Genomic DNA, 24,513 nt, shown 5'->3' on the forward strand with positions numbered 1-24,513 from the left:
ATTTAAATATGTCATCAGAACTGTTATTGCCTTCCTTTCTTGATCAATATTAACCCTTGACCCTCCTGGGCAGAACATTCTTGCTCCAAATGTTTCACTCCTAAATGATCTTCCTCTGCTCCAATGCATTCAGCCTCCAACTTTACTTGCACATTATTCCCCAGGAAGTCAAGACCATGGAACTTCTACCCTTCTCAATCTTTTCTTTCTGTTGCAATTGTCATAATTTTCAATTCCAAGATTAGTGATGTATACGTATGGTTGAAAATTCCCTCAGCTATTCACTTATGTCAACTATGGCTCAATGGTAGCTCACTCAATTCCCTCTAAGACACCAGGCTATGGTTTAAGCACATAATTGAGGCTGTTCAGTCCAGGAATGAAGGGAGGGAGGTGGCATCCTTTAGGTAAAATGTTAAAGTAGAATCCCATCTTCCCTTTCAGTTGGACATAAGTAGTCTCATGACAACATTTAAAGAAGAAGCTGAAATCTTTCTTTCTAGTTCTAAGTATTCATTTATCCTTCAAACAGATTGTCTCAGATTCTGCAGTAGCAATAACGTTATTTTCTGTGGACTGCTATCAGTTATTTAAGGCATCACTAAAGACTGTACAAATGATGTCTTTAATGTTGTAACTAAAACAAAGATCATTGAGTTAGCCAAAAATTGAGCTGGTTGCCTGATATGCAAGAAGAATGTCCCCATTGAGCAAGAAAATCAAGAATAGCTGTGAGAAAACCAGGTATGAGATTTTAAGTAGCTTGATTATTTAAAGTGACTTACTATAATCTTTCCAGTAGCTCATTAATTTAGAGAGGGATCTTAATCGTTCTCCAAGACTTTTTAAAATCTCTCTGATGTCCTGCTAATATAGCGTTTTTGTCTGTTCCTAAAAATTCTTGAACTTTCTAAAAGTTTTTGTAACCATTTAAAAAGTTATTAAGGATTTCTAAAAGTGACCAAAACTTTAAAAAAAATTTAGGAAGGCTCTGAAGATGTTTAAAAATGAGTTGAAAAACACGATGGTGCTGGAGGAACTCAGCAGGCCAGGCAGCATCTGTGGAGAAAAGCAGGTGTCCTCACATTTCATCCCACCAGCCTCCTTTGTTTCTCTTTAAAAATGCAGTAGAAGACATGGTGGAAAATATCCATTTCTCACCAGCAGGATTGCATAAGGGATGGGAACATTGCTGGCAATGCCTTGTAATGCCCACACCTAACTGCCCTTGGGAAGGTGATGGTGAATGACCTTTTTGAATTACTGCAATCATTCTAATAAGGTAGTCCTACAATGCTGTTATGGAAGGGTTCCAAGATTTAGACAAAGTGACAATGAAGGAATTGCAAAATAATTCCATGTCAGGATGGTGTGTGACCACCAGCAATTACTGTTGTTTGCCTGTGCATGCTGCCTTGATCCTCTTGGTCGTAGAGGTTGTGGGTTTGGGAGGTACTTTTGGTGTAGCCAAGATGAATAACTACAGTATATTTTGGATGGTCATTGCTCTTCAGAATCAGAATTATTATCACTGATGTATGATGTGAAATTTGTTGTTTTGCAGCAGCAGTACAGTGCAAAGACAAAAAAAATATATATATGACAAAAATAAATAAATAGTGCAAAAAAAGGAATAATTAGGTAGTGTTCATGGGTTCATGGATCATTCAGAAATCTGATGATGGAGGGGAAGAAGCTGTTCCTGAATCATTGAGTTTGAGTTTTCATGCTCCTGTACCTCTTCCCTGATGGTAGTAATGAGAAGAGGGCATGTCCCAGGTGGTGAAGGTACTTACTGCTGGATGCTGCCTTCTTGAGGCATCGCCTCTTGAAGATGTTCTCGATGGTGGGGAAGGTTGTGCCCGTGATGGAGCTTGCTGAGTCTATGGATTCTTGCTGCCTACAAATTGGCTGTTATCTTTCCTGCATTGAACCAGTGACATGTTACACTTCAGAAATTACTTAATTGGTTGCCTCGAGTTTTGGTTGTTCTGTGGTTGTGAACAATGCTAAATAGTATTGTTTTGTCATCTTATTATTTATTTAATTACTTTGTTGGCTCTTCAATCCTTTCAACTCAGCTAATAGCCTGTACAAAGTTACTTCATGTTTGACCTTAAACTAAAATATGTGCCGTAATTGCAGTATATAAATGGTTGATGATAGTAGGACCTCTCTTCTGAAATGTCTCGTTTTCTAATGAACCCATCTACTTTGTTCATTTAAGTAACAGCCTCTAGTAATTTATTCCATGAGTCTTCTACACATTGAATGAAAAGTTTTCACTTAACCCTCTAATTGTTGAATATGTCCTTCAGATCTAAACTTCGGACTATAATTTCCTTCATTGTTGTGCTTGTTTCTTTCTTTACTTTCTTGCTACCTCGGAACATCTTTTTACTCTCTCTCTTTCCATTTGAATTAATCACCCTGGAATTAGATAAAAAATTCACATTGCACTCATCGTTATCCCAGGTCAACACCTTGAAGAGGAAATGTAAGATATGTTGATTTGTACTCTGATCAGCTACTAGTACAACCCATAATTTGTTTTATTCACTGTATTTTTTTTTAGCTTTTAAGTACTAAAGCTTTTTCTTGAAATATACTGTATCAGTGCTCCACTGTGAATGTGTTATCTCATGGCTTTGATATACACCCAAGATAGAACCCCTAACAAAATGTTATTAGATTTGATGGAAATTCTGTTAATTTATGTGAAATTCCTTTTGATTCCTTGCTCCCTATGTAATTATTTTTGTACAATGCAATATTGTATGACAATGTGCCATACATATAACAAAGAAAGTATATGTTTTCATTACAGTTTACCACAGGAGCAAAACTGTCTGAGATAAAGAAACTATGAAATTCAAAAATCACAAAATGTTCCTTTTGACAGATTAGCCCAATGTAGTGATCAAACTACAAGAATACAGTAGAATTTGACAACTAATTATGGACTTGTCAATGGGTTTTACGTATCAGGAAGCAAAACTTGAAGATTTTCTTTATTCAGATTTTATTGTTTACCAATAAAATAGACAAAGATTGGAAGCACCAACTCTGGGCATCAAACAACAGAATATCTTTAAAACATTCTTTTTGCAATCCCCTAGACAATATACAAAAAATTACATTTTTTTGCTGTAGAATTTAAATAAATATTATTTTTGCTCCTAAATCATTCCTTGGACTCACCTTCTAGTCTCACCTCCTCCATTCCCACAACTTTCCAGTTCTTCTCATGTTACCAATTTTCATTGCTCTAAGGTTGCCAGCTGTGTCTTCAACAGCCTTGTATTTAGGAACTACTTCTCTGAAATACCCTGTTCTCTTTCTTCTTTAAGAAACTCTTTAAAACTTACCTCTCTGATTCATTTTTTGACCATGTCTTCTATGTGACATAATGTTTGATAATGCTCCTGTGCAAATGTGGCAAATTGAATGTTTTCCGTGAATGAGTTCTATGAAATATCAATGACTTTAAGCATTAATTCTGCCTTTTCATGAATGCTAAGGATTTCCAGCATTTTACAGTCATAGAGAAGTGCAGCGTAGAAACGGGCCCTTCAGCCCACTGCATCCATACCAAGGACCATGCCAATCTATACTAATCCCACTTATCTTAATTAATTCCATATCCCTCTCTGCCCTGCTCATTCAAGTACTTGTTGAGAAACCTCTTAAATGTTGTTACTGTTCCAGTCTCCACCACCTTTCCTGGCAGCTCATACTGGATACCAACTACTCTTGATGTGAAAAATTTACCCCACAGAACCTCATTAAACCTCCTCCCTCTCACCTTAAACCTATGCCTTCCAGTTTTAAACAGTTCTACAGCAGGAAACAGACACTGGCAATCTATCTATTGCCTCTCATAATTTTCTATCATTTTACCTCTCAGGTACCTTCACTCCAGGGAAAACAGACCTACCCTATCCAATCTCTCCTGATACTTAAACCCTTCATCCAGGTAACGTCATTGTATATCTCTTCCACATCTTCTCACATCCTATATTCTGGTGACCAGAAATGTACAAAATATTCCAAGTGCGGCCTAGTCAGTGTTTTGTACAACAGTAATATGATGTCCCAACTCTTATACTCAATGCCTCAGCTAATGAAGGTAAGCATGTCATATGCCTTCCTAACCACACTGTCTGTGTTCCCATTTTCAGGGAACTATGTACTTGTACCCCAAGGTATCTCTGTTCATCAACACTCCCAAGGGCCCAACCATTTACTGTGTATGTCCTGCCCTGGTTTAATTTCCTAAAACGCATCACTTTGCATTTGTCTTAGTTGAATTTCATCTGCCATTACCTTGCCCACATTCCCAGTTGATCAATATCCTGTTGTAACCATTTTGTTTGTATTCCATTTGAATACAATTTATTGATAAAAAGGAATATATTGGATTTATAAAACATAAAATGATTGAGGCAACATACATGGAGAAAGAAAGAGAATTAATATTTCAGGTTAATAACCTGATCTGCCAAGTATTCCCAGCATTTTCTTTTTAATTTCAGTTGTTCAGCATCTGTAGTATTTTCCCCTTAAGGTGCATTTCACATTCCAAAGCACTCTACAGTAAAGCTACTACCTCACAGTTCTAGCAACCCCGGTTCAGTCCTGAGCTCGGGTGCCGTCTGTGTGGAGTTTGCACATTGTCCATGTGAACGCATGGGTTTCTTTCGGGTGCTCCAGTTTCCTCCCATATCCAAAAGACGTGCAGGGTGGTAGGTTAATTGGCCACTGTAAATTGCCCCTAGTGTGCAGGTGGATGGTAAAATCTGTATGAAGTTGAGCGTAATCTGAGGAGAATAAATCACATGGAAAATTAGTGGGGGAAGGGAATTACTGTAGAAGCCATCATAATCAAAATATGAAAAATGCGTGTTCGTTTCTTGGAAATCACAGTATTTCCCCTTCCCCATCATGTTATCTAACAAATCCCCGCCACCCCACAGGTAAGACACCCGGTCAAAAGCAAAAATCTTCCCGCCCTGCGCTGTCATGGTAATATGACCCTTAAAGTGCTCCCTGCTCTCTGCTACACGTCTTCCATGACAAATTGTCTGACCCAGAAGCCACATACAACTCAGTGTAGCTTTGTTCTGCACTAATAGTCCCCAGCCTCACAAGTTGAAATGAATACTGCAGTAGCTAAGTGCCCCCACCCCCCACACCACCTCTCTCCTTCTCCTCCTTCTATCTGGGTTGGACTCGGTTCAGTCTCTTCCTCTACCCATTTGGGAATTCCATTGAAATCCTACATTCATGTTGCGTACTGCATCAGACAGCTCTAATAACCCGACACAATGCTTTCCTAAGTATTGGCAGCTGTTCGGAATTTGATAGTGTTGTGCTTGTCTGTGTGTGAGTGGAGTTACAAAACTACTGAAAACAAGCTGTGATTTGTAAAGTTGTGTTTTCTTTCCAATTTTTATTTTACATGGGATTTGGATTTAATTATTGCAATTCATATCGTGCAAATGAGGTAATCCACTCGATAACATGATGTTACAGGATACATTGACTTTATTTAATTGCAGAAGAAAGACTTGCAGCCACAGTTACTGCCTGTAGTTTAAATACACCGGATTAAAGTGCAGAAGTGGGCATTTTTCAAGATGGACAGCGTGCACTTATCATACGAATTACTCCGCACTGGCCCTCGAGAAATACTGTGCATTGAATTGAGCTGTAATCCAAAAGGTGCAGGTTGTTTGTTTTGGACGGTTGCTGCTGTTTCTTGCCGGACGCGATGGCAATGGACCGTACTGCAATTTTTATGTGTTTGTGGGAAACGCTCACCGGGTGCGGGGGAGCCCACACTCCTTTGCCCGAGCCATTCCAACTCCCACTGTGTTTATGCGCCTTGCGTGTTTTCCTGCCTGTAATTCTGCGGGAAAAGGGCAGTTCCAGTCCCAAATCCTCTTTGTGCTTGACGTCATGTCTGCCTGAGATTGGACGGCGAAACTATGACTCCCACCCCCTCCCTCCCTAAAAAAAACTTCTTAAATACTTTCAATCTGTTCAAACTAAAATATTTTACAACCATCGCGATACCATCTAACATCTGCTGCCCTGTGTGTCTCTCTCCCTTCTCTTATTTATTTATTTGCGTTCTCTCAGCTTTAGTTTTTTTTAAGAATTGTAAAGTTCCAGGAGACTTCTGGCAGCCAACGTTTTATGCTTTATATATAGAAAATTTAATATATTTATAACGAGACGCCTTTAGAGATTTGCCGAACAAGGGGAGCAGGGTAGTGTGTTTAAAGCGAGCACAGAAATAATTCTGAGTGGAGTCGAGTTTCTTTAAACAGCAACTTTCCCCTCCCCAAAAGCCCCCCTCCCCGACATCGACATGGAGTGGATGAGGTACAGTGTATTACTGTGGCTGGTGTCTGTCTTCGAACCACACCATGCCTGGGCTGACAAGAGGACCCTAAGGAGGATCACGTATGTACTTCACCCGGCCAAATCTCAGCTCGGCGGCGGGGCAAGCGGCAGCACCATCGGGCGGACCAGCGTCTCCTCCTTCGGCGCCAGGCACAGCTCTTCCTCCTCCTCTTACACTGTGAGGACGCAGGGCTCGGCTCCCGTGCTGCAGGTGAAGACGAGCTACAGGAGAACTTCACCTCAGGTCAGGACCCGGCGAATGGGCAAGGCGAGCCCACATGTCCAGCCACAGCAGCAGCAGCCCCTCGCCCACTATCCCCCCCAACAGTTCTACCAGCAGCACCACTCCAAGCCACCCCAACAACAGCCCATCAGGCACCCCGTGCAGTACCAAAAGCAACAGCTTAACGGGTAAGGAGATCTCCCTTGACTCTATCCTTACTGTACATGTTTGACCTGTGTCAAGTATCACTAAACGCATCCCCTTGGTCAAAGAAGTACTTCTTCCACACTGAGCTTCGCCTATTAAGATTAAATAACATGGTGCCCCGCCATCCCCCAAATAAATAACGATGGCCTTCATAATGATCAACGTTATGCCCTTAACCCAATCTGGGCGAAAGTGCCCTTCAAGTGGCAAGACAATAATTATAATTACAGAAACAAGCTTCAGGGAAATCTGATATCTCACGAGTAAGATCCCGAGTTTTCCACCGAGTCCCAGATTGCTTTCTTCCTGTGACATACAACATGTAGGTGCAACTTTAGCTCGTGTCCACAGCAAGGGCTTGGAGCTCCGCTCTGCATGGGGAATGTCTGCTCACGTGCTCCGCAGAAACATTGGAAGCATGGATCTTTTTCAAAGTAGATAGCATGCACCTCGGTATCGAGGTAGCTAAATTGTTATTATTTGTGGCAAAGACCGCGACGTTGCATTTTTGGGAAACTGGGTTCAATTAGTCTCAGAAGCATTTTGACCCTGGGGTTTGTTATTGACAATCATGACGCTAGAACATACTGTTGGGAATCCTGACCTCAGAGGTTTACATTTGGCGACCCTGAAGGGTTTTGCTATCGAGAATTTTGATTGCAGATTTTTTAAAAATCAAATTGATGGTCTTGGCCCGTGTCAACTGTTTGGATATTCAGAATCTTGACTCAAGGGATTTTCACGTTGTCAAGGTTGATCCAAATAATTTTGGCATTGCAATTTTTGGCCTCATAGTTTCGGAGACGAAGAATCTGGGCCTGAGGTTTCTGTTCTCAATAATGCACGGGGATAATGCACCTTAGACGATACTGTGCAACGATCCAGAGTAACACCTTACTCCTTTCTCTTTTGCGATGTGGGCCACCCCAACTCACTTAAACAAGGAAGTAATTTCCGGTCGTAACAGAAGATTGCTTAGCACTTAGATGCATTGGCTGTTTTATTAAATGAAAGGATATTTTATTTTGCATCTCTTTTAGGAGACCTCTTAAAATAGTCAGCTGTCAGGCACTGACGTCAAACTAACAGAGTCTCAATAGATGACCTTCTTTTGCAGGAGAGTATCATTGCCAGACAGATTACTATAAGATAGATGTTCTATAGTCAGTTTCTTGTTCTTCTGATTAAACTGACACATTATGTTTGCAGAGTTAATGTGTGCGGTGGTCAGTGCTGTCACGGGTGGGCTCAAGTTCCTGGTTCCCAAAGGTGCACAAAACGTAAGTTACTTCAGTCCAATATGTTGTCTTCTTGGCAAGTCGTGACTTATTTAGAACTTTGAACCAATACAAACAGAGTGTTAGAGGAAGAAAACAACACCATTCACATTACTATCTGTAGTGAAGTAGACCCACAGTCCACATCTCTGTCAATGACACAGCCAGACCAGAGTCCATATCTCCATCTGAAACACCATCGGTTGCAGAAATATATCTCCAACTGTGACACAGTCATACCCAGACTCCATATCTTCATTGGTAGTATTGTCAGACCCAGAATCCTTATCTCTGTAGCACTGTCAGACACAGACACCATAACCCCATCTGTAAGGCTGTGGGGGACAGACGCCATTTCCCCATCTGTAAGGCTGTGGGGGACAGACGCCATTTCCCCATCTGTAAGGCTGTGGGGGACAGACGCCATTTCCCCATCTGTAAGGCTGTGGGGGACAGACGCCATTTCCCCATCTGTAAGGCTGTGGGGGACAGACGCCATTTCCCCATCTGTGACACTGTCAGACCCACTCTCCATGTCTCCGTCTGTGACAGTCTTTTTTCCCCTTTTTCCAAGAGATTTATTCAGTGATCATAGCACATTGCTACTATATTTCACTATTCACACTATTTACAGTCAACAGCTTCAAATTACAACATAGTCATCCTTATCTAGAATGCACTCGAGCCCCTGTGGCGTCCACTGGTCCTGGAAGGCCCCCGCTACACTGTCAGACCCAGACTCCATGTGTCTGTCTGCGACTCCTTTAGACCCAGACTCCAAGTCTCCATCTGCAACGCTGTCAGACCCAGACTCAATGTCTCTGTCTGTGACACTGGCAGACCCAGAATGCATATCTCTGTCTGCAACAGTGTCACACTCAGACTGCATATCTCCATCTGCAACACTGTTAGACCCAGACTCTATCTCTCTGTCTGCAATACTGTCACATCCAGACTCCATGTCCCCGTCTGCGATACTTTTAAATCCAGGCAGCATGTCTCTGTCTGTGACACTCGGACACAGACTCCATGCCTCCATCTGCAACACTGTCAAACCTAGACTGCATATCTCCATCTGTGACAATGTCAGATCCAGCCTCCATATCCCCTGTCTGTAACACTGTCAGACTCAGATTCATTATCTGGGTCTGTAACAGTCTCCAATGGTAACAATATTGGAACCAGACTCCACAGCTCAGTCAGTAACAGTGTCAGACCCAGAAAGTGTATTGATGTCCATAACATTTAGAATATGTGTCACATTTGCAACTTTTCAGACTCTGACTTCATATTTCCAACTGCAGCACCATCAGACCCAGTAATACTGTCAGACATGGATACCATATCTCCATCATCATATTGTCAGACCCAAACCATAGGGCACTGTCAGACCCAGACTCCATATCACTGGTGTCACATTATGATGCTGACTCCATACTATGAAAAGGTGACACTATCAGACTGAGACTGGGTCATGCCCAAAATCCATATCCCCATCTCAGACACAAACTCCATATCACCATTGGAAACACAGACAGACCTAGATCCTTTCACTATTTTTATGCATTATGCGGGGATGTTACATTCCTAGAAAACAGTTCCTATCGTGATTTTCCACAACACGAAACCGTGTCATCTATTCATGTGTCAAGAAACGCAAGTTGAAACAAAAATGTATTTTTTTTAATTTACTTTTTTCACCTAAATTCTGTAGTCGTGAATTTTATTCTGTATCCCAAAATTTTGGGTAATGATTTGGGAATTCTGGAAGGGCGAATTTCCGTTATCTGAACGGTCATAATGCAGGGGTCACCTGTATTAATATTACTCCCAGATTCCATATCTCTGTTTGTAACACAGTTGGACTCTTTCATTGTCTGTATCCATGTCACTCCCAATGTAATACAGTCAGATCCAGACTCCTTGTTTCCTTAACTATTGCACTGACACACTTTGACTCTTTATACTTTGACCCATATACTGCAGGTGTTAGTTCCTTGTGTGTGTCTTGAAGTGTGAGTTTTAGCTTGCAAATCCTTTATGGTTCATTGAGGTTCTCCCTGCAATCTGGGATCTGGCAATTAATTGTGTTAATGTGATATTATTTAATCATATCATATAAGGTTCTATAATTTATTATTAGAAAAATATCCTGTGGGCTTGGGTGGGAAAGGTTGGATTTTGCCTGAATCATGTGTTTCCTGGGAAAGGGGCCTTGGGTGCAGGTGGGCGGCAGCTGTGGCTGCAGCTGCAGTGCGTTCAGCCGTCCTGCATGTGAATTAGCAGCACTTGCAGAGAGTGCAGTTTCATGTATTAATGTAAGCAACAGCAAAAAATGTTCATAAACTCTTGAAATGAATAGCTGGCCAGGATGTGTGAGCTCATTGATAATTTCTGTCACATCCTAAGCCAGGAGAACACAACCGTAAAGATTTTATTAGCTGTTTTCTCTTAACAGCTGAAAGCATTTCCATATCTTCATTAGTTTTTCTTTCTTTTCTGGAGATCACTAGAGCAGATTTAATTTCATAATTTTTCTGCTCTGGATGGTCCACTTGTGTCATATTGGAGCTTGATAAATACTGATATTTGCAGTGATTCACCTATCAACTGGTACCTGATCTTGACGGGGGAAATTTTACCCCGGCACTTATGAGGACAAACTGACAACATTTTGTGAAACTCCGGTTTTACAGCATAGCCGATTTTACTCTCCTTTGAAGTCTCTCTTGAGTAGTAATGGGTAGGGTGTAAAACTGGCAAACCTCCTGATCTGGTGGGTTTCAATCTGTGGAGTGAATAATGTGATAATTCTCGACTGTTTACTGAAGAGTCACAGTCTGTTTTGGAGAGGGGGTATTACCATTGTTCAGAATGTTGCCAGCAAAGTCACCATGTTTACCGTCAATTATGCATAGACAATCCGGTCCTTTAATAATGCTGGGAAGGGCTGGTAGTGATTAACAACGGTGTTGATTTCCACTTGATGGCATGTTTTTCAGGATACTGTGGGATGCATTCCCTGTGATTTTTCCATCAACCAGCATTGAAGGATGGAATATTGTGTGGAGTTGAACTATATCCCACTGTACTTTCCCTGCAATTGAGGCTTGCAGATTGAGTGCAAATAAAAAAACGTGTATACGATGGTTTAGTCCAAGAAAGCTGTATTAATAAGAAGGGTTAAGCATAGTGGATTAGAAGATATTGCAGTAAAATTAGACTTGCACACATTAGAGCAATGACTGTATACTTCAGTTACCTCACTGTATGTAAAATATTGCAGGGTATTATGAATGACATGGAAATATATTAAATACTTGTAAGCTCTCTCTCCTCCGGTATCCTGACTGTCTCCCTGAAACTTTCCTTCTGTCTTTCATCTCTGTTGGTCTTGTTTTTTTCTCTGCTCTGTCTCTCTCACTCTAGCTCTGTGTGTACATGTGTGTGTATCCCACATGGGCTAACAGGAATTTTATAATCAGTCGGGCCTCTTCTCAACCAGTTTATCATGTGCATTTGAATTTAGCCTCCATTGACTTTAGTCAATATTGTAGCTTGCTGGTGTGACTGAGACCTAGGCGGTGGTATCCTGGCAGAGGCAATGAAATCTGTTTTGGCTGAGAGTGCTATCATGTAATTCTGATGTTACAACAGGTCTCTGAATTTTATGTTTTATAAATGCAGCACACCTTTCTGTTGAAAATCAGCAGGTGACTCACCTTAAAGAATGAAATCCAAACATTTAAGTGTTGGCTAACTGCATTTCCTTAAAAATATTTTTTTACTGCTGTCATTTAGAAAGCACATCATAAAACTGACTCATAGAGAAAAAAAATTAAAAACATTAAGATGAAAAACATATTAGATGACAAGCTGATGTTTTGTATGTTTTGGAAATTTATACAGGGAATAAACCGGAATATGTTTTTACTTGTGACGGTTGCACAGGTAGGTTTAATTTGAGGTTACCACTAGATGGCATTCTTAGTGAGCGGTTTGGGATTATGCAAGAAGATCAACCACCCTCCCGCACTTTGATTTCCTGCTCACTTAATCATGAAGGAATGAGATAGAAATTGTTCCAAAACAATGTTTGCTAAATATAAAGCAATATGTCTTAATGGCCCTGACCTAAGACAATACAGGTAAAGAGGGCAGTATTCCTTATGTCAGACTTGAAAAGCTACAGATCATGTCCCTGTTTGTCTTTCAGCCCTACTGTAAATGTGACCTGGTTTAAGAACAGCCACAACATCCCAAGTTCATTTATACATTAATTTATGTACTCTTATTTAAAGTGTCCTGAAAATTAAGCTTCAATAATTATTCACTGAGACCTTGGGTTTTCTTCGTGGGCACAAACCAGCCATTGCACCCAATACTTCACATTTTTGCCTAATTTGGATTTTAACCATTCAAAGCAGTTTAGACTGGCTGAAATAGAGACAGAATGTACAGAGTAGGCATGTTTTATGAGTGACATTACCGTTTTGTGTTTATTTTTCTGATGTAAAGTTACATCCTAGTATCCTGAAAATTACAGATAGAGGCAAATGGTCAATATTAACGAACATGACTCTAAGACAATGGTGAACATGCACTAGTATATTTCTTATTTGACTTTTAAAGTTGAAGTTTTAACTTATTTCACTATCATTCATTTGCACCAGACTCCACATTCTTAGGGAGCTTTATCATTTATGGGGTGGACGCATTGCTAGCAAGGCCAGAATTTATCACCCATCCCTTATTCCCTCCCTGATGAGCTGCCTTGAACCAATGCAGTCCTTGCAGTGAAAGAACTCTCACGGTGTTGCTTGTGAAGGTTTCTGCAATTGGTGAAGCCTTTCCATTCTTATTACAAACTTACAGAAATAATAACATAAAGACTTTGCATTTGCATTCTGCCTTTGATGTCACCATGGCTTCATTTCACGAAGTGCTTCATTTCACGAAGTACTTCACAGCCAATGAAATGCTTTTGAAATGTAGGAATTGATCAGTCAATTTGTGTGCAACATCTTCCCCCAAATAGTAGTGATAATGACCAGATCATCTGTTTTCAGGAACACTGGTGGAGGGGTGTTTTTTTTTAAATGTTAAAAACCTTATTTGTACAGCACGGTAACAGGCCCTTCTGGCCCAATGAGTCCACGCCACCCATTTAAACTCATGTTAATCTATCCGTACGTCTTTGGAATGTGGGAGGAAACCGGAGCACCCGGAGGAAACCCACACAGACACAGGGAGAACGTACAAACTCCATAGAGACAGCAGGAATTGAATGCCGATTGCTGGTGCTGTAATAGTGTCACGCTAACTGCTACGCTACTGTGCTGCCCTGCTTTTATTTATACAGCACAGTAACAGGCACAGGCCCTTCCAGCCCAACAAGCCCACACTGCCCATTTTAAACCCATGTTAACCTACCTGTACGTCTTTGGAATGTGGGAGGAAACTGGAGCACCTAGAGGAAACCCATGCAGAGATGGGAGAACGTACAAACTCCTTGCAGACAGTGACGGGAATTGAACTCTGATTGCTGGCGCTATAATAGCGTTGTGCTAACGGCTACGCTCCTGTGCCGGCCCAGGGCACTGAGATATGGGAGCTTTTATTTCCACTTGAGAGGGAGGGTCATACCTCATTTTAACATTTCAACCAAAAGGTGGAACCTCTAACTGTGCAGCACTACCTCAGTGACATTTAAATAAAAATTTGTTCAAAAAGACAGGTTGTACACAGCAACTATTTGAAAAAATAAATTACAATTGAAAGGACTCTGTTTCCTGCTAAAATTGAGTTGCAGTCCCGAGAGATGGCATGGGACTGTAACAGGGCAATTGAAGAAGTATTCAGAGTCAAGAGTTGTATCAAAGTTAAAGGTATTTTGATATTCAAACTTTGAAATACAGACACAAATCAAAAGAAAAGCTTAATTGTCGATATTGAAACTGCTGGGTATTTATTTCTGAAACTTTTTACTGAATCCTAGATTGAGAAACCTTTTCTAGATGATACAACACTGAAGCCATGTCAATCTAAGTAATTCATTGATTATTCTTCTGCACTTCACTCACCGTCAGTCAAAATCTGACATTGTTTAGGCATGCCAATCTGTGCTAATCCTGCCCACCAATGCTAAAATGATGTCATATATTATCTCTTTGAAATATAAATCTGAAGCCCTGTATTTACTGCCTCTTTGCTTAAGCCAACATAAATTATTTTAACAATTAATATCCAAATTAGGGGTATACAGTAGACTATGAGAGGTCTTGCAGGGTAATGTTTGAACTGAGTCATCTGCATAAATAGCTGAATTCACTAAAGGTAAGTGCAGTGTCAAATATAGTTGTTCATTCAAAGTATGATTTAGTTTCAAATGAAGAATCTGATGACTGACCACATGTAATTCACCCTAAAGTCTGATTCATCTGATATGATTTTGTCAATTCTAGTAAGTAAAGATTTTTTGCATAATGATTTTTCATCTGGCATGTTTCAATATATTTCTGTTGTCGATTCTGGAATGAGTATAAAAATTCAGGGTTTGGCACAGAGACAGATTTTAGATTTCAAAATTCAAATTTCAAAGTTTCATTAATTCTTATTCCCGTATCCACGGTATTGTGCACACTGCCCCTGAATCATTTTATCTGCTGCTAAGACTTTCATTTATGCCTTGTTTACCAATAGACTCTGGCTCTGATTCTCAACTCTCTTGTTTTGCTCTCTCTAAACTTAAACTCACTCAAAACTCTGGCACCTGTAACCCAACTTGCACTGTGTTCTGTTCACACATCTGCTTGCTAAGCTACACTGGCTCCCAGTTACACAGTGCCTTACTTTAAAGTGTTCAGTGTTATTTTTGAAATCTTTCTTTCCCTAGCCTTATCTCTGTAATCTCCTCCAGCTCTATAATCCACCTGCACTCCCCTAATTCTGGGCTTTTGATAATCCCCAAATTTTATTGCTCACTATTGGCAGTTGTGTCTTCAGTTGTCATGGCCCTCAGTTGTGGAATTCCCCTTCTGCCTGTCTGTTTCCTCCTGTTTGACAACCTTTGAAACCATTCTCTTTGACTAAGCTTTTGATTGTGTGCCTTAATATCTCCTTATGTGCCAGTCAAATTTTATTTGATTACCTCTGAAGTACCTTGGGAGCTTTGCTGCATTAAAGGTGCAATGTAAATTTTCTTACTGAAAACAAATGTTAACAAGCTGCCAGAGATGTCTGTCAGTGTCCCTGCTGCCTGTGCTGTAATGTAAAATAGGAAGGGTTTGCATGCATGTATCCCAAAGCAGCTTTTAAGATCATCCTTTGAGAGATAAAGAAAAAGCATATAGACATCAGATCGTTGGCAAAAGAGCCAGATGGGAGATGAGAAGAATTTGTTTTACACCAGTGAGTTGCAATGATCTGGAATTCCTGAAAGGGTGGTGGAAGCAGAAACATTAGGAACACCCAAATGAAAAAAAAGCATAAATACTTAAAATTTCCATAGCTACAGGGAAAAGTTGGGGAGTGGATGTAACTGGAAAGCACTTTCAAGAGCTGGCACAGCCATAATGGGTCAAATATCCATTCGTGTAATTCTGTGTTAAGGATTCAGATTAATAGGGTGGGTCCTATTACTTTGGTCTTTAGCTATCTAAAATAATAAATTATTGCCACAGTTTTAATTGGTAGTGGAGGAAGTTGGAGGAAAGATAAATAATATGACATTTTACCATGCCCCATAGACATTGTGAAATACTTCACTTTTATTAATTTTTATGGAGAGGAACTCCAGTGGCTGTGATGGTTAAATGTGGCTGCAGAATTTGGTAGTGAATTATTTTGTCGTAGGAAGCAGGAGCTATTGATATTGCAATAAATGTGAGAGCATATTTTCATAGTTATTAAGATGTAGGAATGATGTGAAGGCATATAAAATGGAGGAATGATGTGAAGGCAGGTGCAAACACCTTAATACGGTGAAGAGTGTGAGTAGCTCGAAGTTTAAGTGGGTTATTGATATGACATGCTGTACTACAACTTCTACTTATAATACTCAAAAGGACAAGCTCCCCATTAAATCATGGGAGGGTGAATTAAAGCAGGTGTTGGTATTGTTGGAATGAAATCATTGCCCAGTGGTATGTGAAAGTTTGTTGAAAGGAAATAAATGAAGAATGAGTAGAAGATTAAGACTACCTTCGTGCAGGAGCAAGTCCTCAACCCATCAGCTGCTAAAATGTCATCTGTCTGAAAACTCGTGTGTATCTAATTACACCTCCACATGTGTCAGGATCAGAAGAATAAACCTTTCAAAGCTCACATCAGCAGTCACTGTTTAACTATCTTGATAACTGCATTTAGTAACTTGTTGATGTTTGGGAACCAAAAATAACTGTATCTTTATTTAAACTGTCAGAATCGGAGAAGCACTACATTTCTTTTTTTATTGCAATGGAATGCTTGGAGTCCTTGTATTTCAGTTTGTGACACTCCATCCTTGTGTAGTCTGGCCTTCCCTATCCAAGTATCTTTCCAAATGCCTTTTAAATGTTGTAATTATATATGCCTCCACCACATCCTCTGGCAGCTCATTCCAGAAATTCACCTCTGTCTGTGTGAGAAACTTGCCTTTCAGATCTCCTTTAAATTTCTCCCTTCTTGCCTTAAACCTATGCCCTTTAGTTCTAGACTCCCCTGCCCTGGGATGAAGATTTTGTATATAAGATCACCCATCAACCTCCTATGTTCCAGTGAGAATAAACCCAGCCTATTCCAATTGCTCCTTATAAATACAGTCTTCCATTTCAGACAATATCTTGGAGAATCTCTTCTGACTCTATTGCTACCATATCCTTCCTGTACACAGCCGGAACTATACACAATACAGTACAGTCCAATGTTTTCTACAGCTGTAACATGACATCCCATGATGAATACCCAAGTAACAAGGGTTTTTATAGATGGTATCAGGGATTACTGAAGGTCAGGGCTAAGTGAACTTTTCTCTAGTCTATTTGTGATGAAATATGTTTATCCCTTTAGAGTCATAGTGAGAGACAGCATGGTAGCAAGCCCTTTGGTCCACTGAGTCTACCATCACCCACCCATTTACATTAATTTAAGCCTTTTAGTTTCCCCATGTTTTCATCAACACTCCCCACCCCCAACCCCCAGATTCTGGCATAGACTTACATACTAGAGGCAATTTATAGCAGCCAATTAACCTATAGTTGTGACCATGACTAAGCCACACAGAAACTGAAGCTGGCAGATGTGAAAGGTCTTTATTCATCATGAAGAACAGGCATTCTCTTGGAGACGGTCTCAGTAGAATAACCCTGAGCTCAAAATATTTTGAGTTTTTATACTCTTATGAGCAAAGATAACAGCAGGTGATGGAATACAATTGCAATAGTTACAGTTGCATAGTTTACTTCAATCTTTTGAGTCTGACAAATGGTTCCATTGAATTACGTATTTACAGTTGGAGCACAATGTAACTGACAAGACACCTGTGGAACTTCAAACACCTTTGCTGGGACAAAGTAATTCACATGGATGGTCTAATAGCTTCTGAGCACAGAACTCAGGCACACAAAATTAGTGTTGTGAGGGCTGACTCTCTGGTTACACAAATATCTCAATTATTGATAAACAGGGCAAAGATGCCTATGACCATGTGCCAAGTGACAAAATCAGTCTAGTCTGGGAACTCTCCTTGATCTCTGGCACAAGGGTGCAAAATAACTTTGCTGAAGATGTCTGCTTTGATGTGGCCAATTAAAATACCCTCATTATTTTACATTTGGCTGATGCATATGAGAACATCTCATAGTCATGTAAGTTTACAAATTGTACCTCGAGTGGCATCCTGCTGTGGGCCTGTAGCCTGTGCTCTGTAGACAGTAGTGTTTGTTTACAAAGCTGTCCTTTTAATTTCAAATCTGATTATTTCTTGTAGTTTACAATATAAGAGTTTTTTTTCCTGTTTGTATTAATGCCAGCTGTCCACATAATTTCTGAACCAACCCACACATCTATGGGATGAGGGAGGAAACCGGAACACCTGGAGGAAACCACACAGTTAAAGGGAGAACATGCAAACTCCACACAGAATGTACCCGAGATCAGGATTGAACCTGGGTCTCAGGCACTGTGAGGCCGCAGTTCTACCAACAGTGCAATTGTAACACCCTTTGATGTAAGCAGCCTGACATTAAAAGGATTGGCACATGAGCTAACCAGATTGGTGCTGTGGACATTGGACTGGCCCAACCCATTGAATGCTCTGTGACTGTGGAACTTCTCTGCCGATGAAGTGGTGTATTCACTACACTCACTTTTGCTGTTAGCTTCTAAGCAAGTGCAGAAGTTTCTTGCATTTGTTCTGGAAAGGTTTATGCATTAACTTACAATCCCTCTGCCCTAAAGGTGCCCCACTTGCCTATTCATCATGATATGGGAAAGTTTTCATTGCATTTTTCATGGATCTTACAACATCCCAAAGTGCTTTAGACCAGTGGACTGCTCTTACTGTTGTAAGAAACATGGCAATAATCTCCCATAAACAACTTAGTTGATGGTAGATAAATAATTGGGGAATACACTGGGAGAAGTTCCCTGCTCCCTTTCAAAATAATAGCATTTCCCTTTGTTACGGATTAGGTTACTATTGGTAAATGTCCCTTTAAGACATGGCACAGTAGTGTGCGTGTGTGTGTGGCGTGATGACGACAACAGGAGCTAAGGATGTGATGATGTTTTCGAGCAGTCAGTCAGAGAGAGAGAGAGAGAGAGAGAGAGAAACACCTGCCTGCTGGTCTCTGTATCGATGGATGAAAAAAATAACTGTGTCTGTCACTACAATCCATGTATGGATTTTTGGAATAATCCAGTGGAGTCCACTTTGTCATTAACCTGTAGAAGGAAACAGGTATTTGTGTGGACGGCCACATCTCGGATGCCTTTCGGGGTGGCAGATACTTCGGAACAAAGGAATGGAGATCATCAGTGATTGAGGTGTCGGATGAGTTCCAAAGTGGAACATTTGGATTTCGTAATTACTCTCTATTTTCTCTCTCCATTTTCTCTTCAGTCAACGGTGGTTTTGCAGAAGCCTTTGCTCACGTTTCACCTTACGGCTTGCTGAACTGAACTTTGAGAACTATTCCTGGACTTTGAGTTTGGAAATTTGCCACACACACACTTTGAGTTTAGTTTTTGGAGTTAATGTTTAAGATCTAACATTTTTACTTCTAACGTTTTAACATTTTTACTTTTATTTTTCTTATTATCATAAGTAGTTAATAATAAAATAGTTTTTAACACTTACATGACTCAATGTGTTTCTTTTGTTGCTGGTATGTGACACCTTCGTATGGCACAGAGGAAGGACATTCAGGCCATTGTGTTTGTGCTGGCCAAGTTAATGTCTTCACCTCAGTTCCAGATTTATAGCTGCTAGGTTGTGGCACTTCAATTGCTCACCGTTCATTTCCATATTGAGGTGAAGATTTCTTCCTCTGTCACTTTGCAGGAGGTCAGTGTGAGAAAAAAGCCCCAGGAGCTTTAATGTTTATCTGGGAGGACAGATGGAGTCTTGAATAATTGTCACATTTAAAAGCTGATAACCTCAGTTTTCTTGTTCCCATAGCCACTGAGCCCTGAGTTTCCTGTTCGCTGCCTGAATGTGGCCAAATGGATTTGGCTACTTTATGTCTCTGTCTACCTTTCCTCAGGTTTGCTAATTCATGCTGTGCCTGGGTACTTGATTGGGTATTTTAATGTTTACAGTCTGCATTATTTTGCCTCTAAGTCTCAAACAAGTCAGAAAGATGATTCAAAGTGTAACAGTTAGCTTTCCTAAGATAGTTTTCTCTAATAGGTAGACCTGAGCAGAACCAACATAATCTCACCAAGATGAATATAGAACCTGGTTTTAAGGAAGTCCATGGTCCTAACCCAAGTTTGATTTCTTTCCCAACTTACTTCGAATATTGAAAATTTATTGACATTACTCTGCACTGGCATGTGGATAACCTATTTTAAATATGACTATCATAAAAGTGAGCTGGGCATGACAGTAGCAAATTAAAAAATATCTGATGACTGTTACAATGTGTACTGATTTGGTTTTCATGATGGCAAGCACAAGGGGAATCTTTAGCTATGCACTTTACAGTGTGACAGTCCTGAAGTCTGGATAGTCTCATATAAATAGGCAATCCAAGTTTAACAAAAGTTACGAGCAAATTTGTGGAGAATTCCTGAGACATTTTGAGATTTGTTGGATTGATATCTCTGGGAATGGGCCCATTCAGGATTGGAATATAACCAAGGTAATTAAGGCAGGATGCCATGGTAAACAACACACTTCCTTCTGGAAGGAGCCTTCTAAAGTGACGATTAGATTCCACTTGGACTATTAGCGTAACTTGGGTGTGTGGGACGGTTTGGTTATCTGCAGAGTTTATCCCCAGAGGAAGACAACTCCCTTCTACCAGTGAGCTAAGAGGGGTAAGTTTATATTGATTGATTACTTCATATTTATTTGAAGGGACATGTGACTGTGATTAGCCAATTGTGAAGGAAATTGGTAAACTGTACATGTATATTAAAACCACAGTGCAAATAAAGGGGTAAATTGTAGATGAAACCCTGAGCATTAAATGACTGCAGGGATTATTTTTTGATGCTTTTGCATTTTTATTAGATAAAATGTAAGGAACCCTCTTTTCATTTTAAAAGTGTTACAGTAATCTGATGTTCCAAATTTGTATTTGAGTAATGTTGTGGAACTCTAAGATGCAGAGAAAGTAATTACTCCACTCCCCTTACCTTCCCCACATATTATTCACATGTACCATGTGAGGCTGAGCATTATCTCAGTCCTTTTTGGAGTTCACAGCCTAATCTCTTGGTGATGTTTCTGTTTTATGCGGAGTGCATGCTGCAAGGGAAATTACACACTCTCTCGGCCTTGCCTCCTTCACTGGGTAGCATTTACAGCAGCCAAGTTGAAGAAGTGCCTTACATTGGTTGCTCTGTTCAAAAAGAAAGGGACAAATTTTGCACAGCTCCTTTCAAATCCCTTTGATGACATCCAAAAGTGATTATTTTTTGGTCAAAAAGTATTTTCTTTGAGAAGTAATCATCAAATGTGGCAGTAATTTTTTCCATGCAGCAAATGTGATATCGCCAAATAATGTTTTCCTGATGTCTATTGAGAACAAGCTATTGTCCATAATACAGGGAAAAGGTTCCCTGCTCCTCTTTACAACAAGTGTCATGGGATTACTTACATCCACTGAGTGACACAAGTTGGATGGGGACATGAGAATGCACATGCTGGAATCTGGAGCAAAAAAAACAAACTGCTGGAGGAACTCAGTAGGTCAAGCAGCATCTGTGGAGGTAAGGGGATGGTCGACATCTTGGGCCGAAACCCTGCATCAGTAGAATAGATGGGGCCTCGATTTAAGAGCTCATCTTTAGAAACTGTTGCACTATCTGGTATCACACCCATGTGAACATAGAACAGTACAGCACACGATCAGGCCCTTTGGCCCGTGATGTTTTCGCTGAACACAATGCCAAATTAAACTAAATCTCTTCTGCCTATAATCTAAATCTATATCCCTCCTATCTCTGCACATTCATGTGCCTTTTAAATGCCTCTATTGTATTTGCCTCCATTACCACTCCTGGCAGTGTATTCCAGGCACCCACCACTCTGTGTGTGTGTGTGTGTGTGTGTGTGTGTGTGTGTGTGTGTGTGTGTGTGAGTGTGAGAGAGTGAGAGAGACTGTGTGTATGCATGCCCTCTAGTATTAGATATTTCAACTCTGGGAAATAGATACCAGCTATTTATCTATGCATCCCATAATCTTATAAACTATCAGGTCTCCCCTCATCCTCTGCTGCTCCAGAGAAAACAACCCCATCAATCCGTGCAGCCACTTCCAGGGAGCTATGGACTTAGACTCTAAGATCCCTCTGTACATCAACACTGTTAAGGGCCCTACCATTAACAGTGTACTGTCCCTTTATACTTGATGTCTCAAAGTGCAACACCTCACACTTGGCAGGATTAAACACCAACTGCCATTTCTCTGTCCATATCTGCATATCCTGCCATATCCTTTGGCAATCTCCTACACTATCCACAGCAGCATTAATCTTTGTATCATCTGTGAACTTACTAATTCACCCATCCATATTTTCATCCAAGTCATTTATATGTATCACAAATGGCAGAGGTCCTAGTATGGATCCCTGTGGAACACCAGCCAGAATGAGATATCTTTATTAGTCACATGTACGTCGAAAAACACAGTGAAATGCATCTTTTGCATAGAGTGTTCTGGGGGCAGCCCACAAGTGTCGCTACACTTCTGGTGCCAACATAGCATGCCCACAGCTTCCTAACCTGTACGTCTTTGGAATGTGGGAGGAAACCAGAGCACCCAGAGGAAATCCACGCAGACCCGGGGAGAACGCACATACTCCTTATAGACAGCGGGAGGAATTGAATTCAGGTCGCTGGTGCAGCAATAGCGTTGCGCTAACCGCTACACTACCGTGATCATATTGAATGGCAGGGCAGACTTGAGGGGCCTGGTGACCTTCTGCTCCTATTTTCTTGTGATTGCCTAGAGAGCAGTGGCACCATCGTGTATAAGGTGTGCTTTTTATCAGAGTAATTTTATGTAACATGCAGTTGGACATCAATTCCTCCTGATGCAATTTGTTTGCAAAGATGGGTAACTGTCGAGCAACAGAATTATTTCCACTTGGTTTCTTGGAACTTGATCCTGATGGGAGGTGCATCTATCTTGGAATGTAGACACCTGACACATCCAAAGGATCCTGAATCGTTTTCCCCAATAAGTTGCAGACAAACATGTCGTCCGTCGCAGAAAGAAAGCTCTGGGAAGAGATCCTTCTCGGGTTGAGGCTGAGGAGTGGGCTCTATGTCTTCACCTCTATAACTCCTCCGCACTCTTTCCCATCAACCACTACCCTCTGTCTTCTATGGGCAAGCCAATTCTGAATCTCAATGGCCAAGTCACTGTGGTTCCCATGCATCTTAATCTTTTGGATGAGCCTCCCATGAGGGACCTTGTCAAAGCCTTACTAAAATCCATACAGACAACATCTACCGCTCTACCTTCATCAATCACCTTTGTCATTTCCTCAAAAAAAAATCAAGTTAGTAAGACATGACTTGCCCTGCACAAGGCCATGCTGAGTGTCCCGAACTAGGCTGTGGTTTCCAAGTGCTCATAAATCCTATCCCTAAAATAGCTTCCCTACCACTGGTCTATATTTTTCAGAATTATTGCTATTTCCCTTCTTGAACAACAGAACAACATTAGCTGCTCGCCAGTCCTCCAGGACCTCACTTGTGGCTAAGGAGGACACAAAGATCTTGGTCATGGCCACAGCAATCTGATCTCTTGCCTCTTTCAATAACCTGGGGCATATCTCATCAGGCCCTGGAGACTTGTTCACCTTAATGTTCTTCAAGAGACCCAACACTACCTCTTTCTTTATCTCAAAATGCCCTAGCATATTAGCACGCTCCACACTCATCTCGCTATCCTCCACATCCTTCTCCTTGGTAAATGCAAAGTACTCATTTAGGACCCCGCCAGCGCCCTATCCCTCAAAGCACATGTTCCCTCCTTTATCCATGAGTAGTCCTACCCTCTCCCTAGTTATTCTCTTGCTCTTGATGTATGTATAGAATGCCTTGGAATTCTCTTTAATCCTACTTGCCAAGCACTTTTTGTGGCACCTCCTGCCTCTCATATTTCCCTTCTTGAGTTTTTTTCTAGTTTCTTTATAATCCTCAAGGGCTCTGTTTGATTTTAGCTTCCTAAATTTTCCGCACACTTCCCTTTTCTTCTTGGCTACATTCATTACCTCTCTCGTAATCCAAGGTTCCCTTACCTTTGCCATTCTTGTCCTTCCTTCTTACTGGACAGATGTAATTGGTCATTGTGTCTCCCACAATGACCAATTACATCTGTTACAGTAATATTTCATGAGAGAGAGATATTGGCCAGGTCCCTGGGGATAGCTCCCCTGTGCTTCTTCAAGATAGCATCATAACATCCACCTGATGGAGCAGAAGGGACATTGGTCTTCTTAGAAAGATGACAGCTCCAGTAGTGTAGTATCTCCTTCTGCAATGTAACATTGACCTAAATGTTTGTGAAGTGTAGCTTGAACCCACATTTATCTGATTCAAAGGCAAGGGTATTACAGCTGGTGCCAGAAAATCTTGCAAGGAGTAAACCTGCAACAGAGTGCTCTGAAAGAGAGTTTAAATAGGTCTGCATTTTATCTTCAATTACTCACTCACCAGCTTAGGTCCTGTTTATG

General features: G+C 40.8%; 1 protein-coding gene across 2 annotated transcripts in view; it reads left to right on the top strand.

The window, feature by feature from the left end:
- Positions 1-6,076: 6,076 nt before the first annotated feature.
- Positions 6,077-24,513, top strand: part of ltbp1 (latent transforming growth factor beta binding protein 1) — a 399,304-nt gene continuing 380,867 nt past the window's right edge. For both annotated transcript variants that reach the window (XM_052011302.1, XM_052011303.1), the window contains exons 1-2: positions 6,077-6,822; positions 8,051-8,121. In XM_052011302.1, the coding sequence (XP_051867262.1) occupies positions 6,377-6,822; positions 8,051-8,121 (517 nt within the window). In that variant the 5' untranslated portion in view covers positions 6,077-6,376. The remainder of the gene's footprint in view (positions 6,823-8,050; positions 8,122-24,513) is intronic.

The sequence above is a fragment of the Pristis pectinata genome, chromosome 3 (genome assembly GCF_009764475.1).
Source record: "Pristis pectinata isolate sPriPec2 chromosome 3, sPriPec2.1.pri, whole genome shotgun sequence".
Lineage (NCBI taxonomy): Eukaryota > Metazoa > Chordata > Chondrichthyes > Rhinopristiformes > Pristidae > Pristis > Pristis pectinata.